Genomic DNA, 3,385 nt, shown 5'->3' on the forward strand with positions numbered 1-3,385 from the left:
CTCTACCTCGGTCTTCTTGCTCATACCAATATGCTCAAAGAACTTTAATCTGTAGGTCAAAGCACTCTTCAATAAACCATGCACGTCATAACCAATCAAATAACACAGCCTCAACAAATACCACAGTCTAGGCAAATCCAAAGAAATCATCAGCTCTCTATCAAACACCGTGCTCCCAATCAAATAATATAAATTATTCATCCTGATGCCCTTCATCACAATCATTGGACGCTAATGTGACCTTCAAACGTGAATCGGCCAAGGTCACCTTGTAGCCTGCTGCCTCCAAAACTCCAAGTGAAATGATGTTCTTCTTCAACTGAGGAACGAACCGCACTCCAACCAACTCTCGAATCACTTCGTCACTTATCCTAATCCAAATAGTACCGATACCACCAATAGGACATTCATGATCATTACCCATGAACACGACCTCCCCTCTTTTCAACTCCTGAAAGCTGGAGAACCAATACCTCCTAGGGCAAATATGGTAAGAAACACTCGAATCTAACATCCACTCTGTAAAGTCGGCAACACAAACTGATGATAGTGCAGATAACGAGTAGCCCGAATAATCCAAATCTGAACTATTACCACTAACCTTGACAACATTCACCTCTGAAGCTTGAATAGCTTTCCCCTTATTCTTTCCGGCTTGATCAACCAACTTTGAGCATTCGGCTTTCCAATGTTCATCATCTTTACAAAATGTATTGATTCCTATGAACTTTAAGATGTGCCCCTCTAGACTGCGACCTCCTACCACGGTTTGGACTCTTTGCTTTTGCGACTAATGCCCCCACTATCGGCTCAACTGAAGTCTCCTTATCCTTTTTTCGAAGCTGATAATTCACAAGTGCAACGGTAACCTCACTATAAGAAAGAGATGACTTCCCATTAATAAGAGTAAGAACGAAGGTCTTATATTTCTCATCAGGCAAGGAACTCAATAACAACAACGCCTTGTCCTCATCTTCAACCATCACATCTACATTCGTTAAATCCGCAAGAAGCTTTGTGTAGTGATTCATGTGATCACCAATGGATGTTCCCTTCTTCAATTGGAAGCGATAAAACCTCCTCTTCAAATACAAGCGGTTTTCTACACTCTTGGTCAAATACTTGCCCTCTAGGATCTCCAAAATCTTCTTAACCGAAGTCTTATTGATCATATTATAATTTAAATCTTGAGTCAAACAAGATCTAATCACACCATACGTCGTTCTATTCATCTTTTTCCAAACCTTCTCATCATTGTCGTCCGGTTTCCCGTCCAACTCCAAAGTATCTTTCAAATTTTACGCATTGAGCGCATCTAAGACTTCACATCTCCAAAGATCAAAATTATTTGTGCCATTAAACTTCTTCACATCTATCTTCATAGAGTGGATATTCAAACTTTGGACGGTCTTCACACCGGAAGTACCCTCCACAACTCCTTCTTTCCCGACCATCTTTCTCAAAGCACCAAAAAAATACAGAACAAATGAAGAATAGATCCAAAACTGAAAAATATAGAGTCTTTACCAAAAAGATCCCACATTTATCATCAAAAGAAACCCTAGGTGAGCCTCCAAAATGACCTACTCCTCCAAATAGCCCAAGCATAGCCCGAGCTCTGATACCACTTGTTATGCGCTACAAAAGCCAAACAACCAAACTAACATGCTACAAAAAATCAAATTAAACGAACATCGAGAGAAGGCCAAACGAACCAAATCAATACTACAAATATAAACAACCAATTTTAACGTGGTTCAGTAAGTTGCCTGCGTCCACGCGGCAAGAAGGGGATATGGTTTTTCACTAATAGAGAAGAAGAGTACAAACTGAGATTACAAATCACTCAACTCACTAATTAATCTCACCAATAAATCTCTAATTCTCTCCAAACAAAACCCTAACCAATAGCTCAGAAAATATCTTTTTTCTGTGCTCCAAATGTCCCTAATTTTCTTCTCAATTCTCTCTTCCAATTTTTCCATATATATAGAAATCCTAAAATCATAAACATACTAGGAATTCTAAAATAAAAAATAAAACAGATTAGAAATCCTAATAATCTGTTACCAAAACAGATTTGGAATCATGTTACAAAAACAGATTAGGAATCCCAATAACCTGTTACCAAAATAAATTAGGAAACATATTAGGAACCTGCTATCCAACAGAGAGGGCGGAGTCGAGGGGGGCACCGTCGGGGGATGAGGAGAGGACGAAGTAGATCTTGTCGAGGGCCGAGGTGCCGGACCGGAACCAGTCCTTCATTGAGTCGACGATCTCTGCATCGGAGGGATCAGGGATGGTTTGAGCGTGAGAAAAGAGAAGAGAGAGAGAGAGAGAGAGAGAGAGAGAGAGAGAGAGAGAGAGCATTTTTGGGTATTCCTAAACAAATCTCACTGTGTTGTCTTGAAAAAGAAAAGAGGGGCTAAAACATAACAAGCTTATCTATTAGGGCCTTTGGCACACAAAAAAAAAAAAGGGGGGTCTAATCACATCCCCATTATTTTTAGGGGCCTAGATACATTTTTCCCAAGATCAAATCATAGGAAAAGGAATAATATGATTTTCTCTCTTATCTCGGTACACAGTCCTCACGCAAAGAAGGAGACAAGAGAGCCCAACAAGTCAAGATACAATGGAAAAAGGCTCTAAGTGTCTTGAGACATATAGGCTCTATATGTCTTGAGACATATTGAGGGAGCTATGAGGTCTACATGAAATCTAAAGATTTAGTAGTACAAGGAAAGAAGAAAGAAAGTGGATTCTTTAAGTTATTATCTATAAATCTCTCTCTATGTATTTGGCATCACTATTTAATTAGGATCAAAATGCAGAGAGGGAGGGATCCTCTGATAGTAGGGAGAGTGATTGGGGATGTGTTGGATCCATTCACAAGGAGCGTGCCCTTTAGAGTTGTTTATAGCTCAAGGGAGATTAGCAATGGGTGCGAGCTTAAGCCCTCAGCTGTTGTTGACCAGCCTAGGGTTGAGGTTGGAGGGCATGACATGAGGACTTTCTACACGCTTGTAAGCAACAAAAGCTTCATTGCTTATTTTCTTACTATTTCGTTCTTGAATTGTTGATTTCTTTTTAAAAAAGCCCTAAAATAGAGATTAGCCTTCTTTAGTTGATGATAATAGAGTACAATTAAGAATACATAGTAGCAGTTGTATTCATTACTCATGGATGTAGAGTTAATGAAGGAGAAGGTAGTTAATAGATTTGAAGAGAGAGAGCGAGAGAAATGCAAATTTATGTTGCACATGTTAAAATTTTGGTATAAACTAGGCCCTGGTTTTTAGTGATCATCTGTACTTTGCAGGTCATGGTAGACCCCGACGCTCCAAGTCCAAGCAACCCAAACCTAAGGGAGTATTTGCAC

The 3,385-nt window shown here is 39.5% G+C and overlaps 1 protein-coding gene across 1 annotated transcript in view; it reads left to right on the forward strand.

Annotated features, from left to right (window-relative positions):
* LOC109828843 (protein HEADING DATE 3A-like) overlaps window positions 2,596-3,385 on the forward strand; it is a 22,084-nt gene continuing 21,294 nt past the window's right edge. Inside the window, exons 1-2 of the mRNA XM_020395809.1 lie at window positions 2,596-3,029; window positions 3,326-3,385. Coding sequence (XP_020251398.1) covers window positions 2,718-3,029; window positions 3,326-3,385 — 372 coding nt within the window. The 5' untranslated portion in view covers window positions 2,596-2,717. The remainder of the gene's footprint in view (window positions 3,030-3,325) is intronic.

The sequence above is a fragment of the Asparagus officinalis genome, chromosome 1, assembly GCF_001876935.1.
Source record: "Asparagus officinalis chromosome 1, Aspof.V1, whole genome shotgun sequence".
NCBI classification, from domain to species: domain Eukaryota; kingdom Viridiplantae; phylum Streptophyta; class Magnoliopsida; order Asparagales; family Asparagaceae; genus Asparagus; species Asparagus officinalis.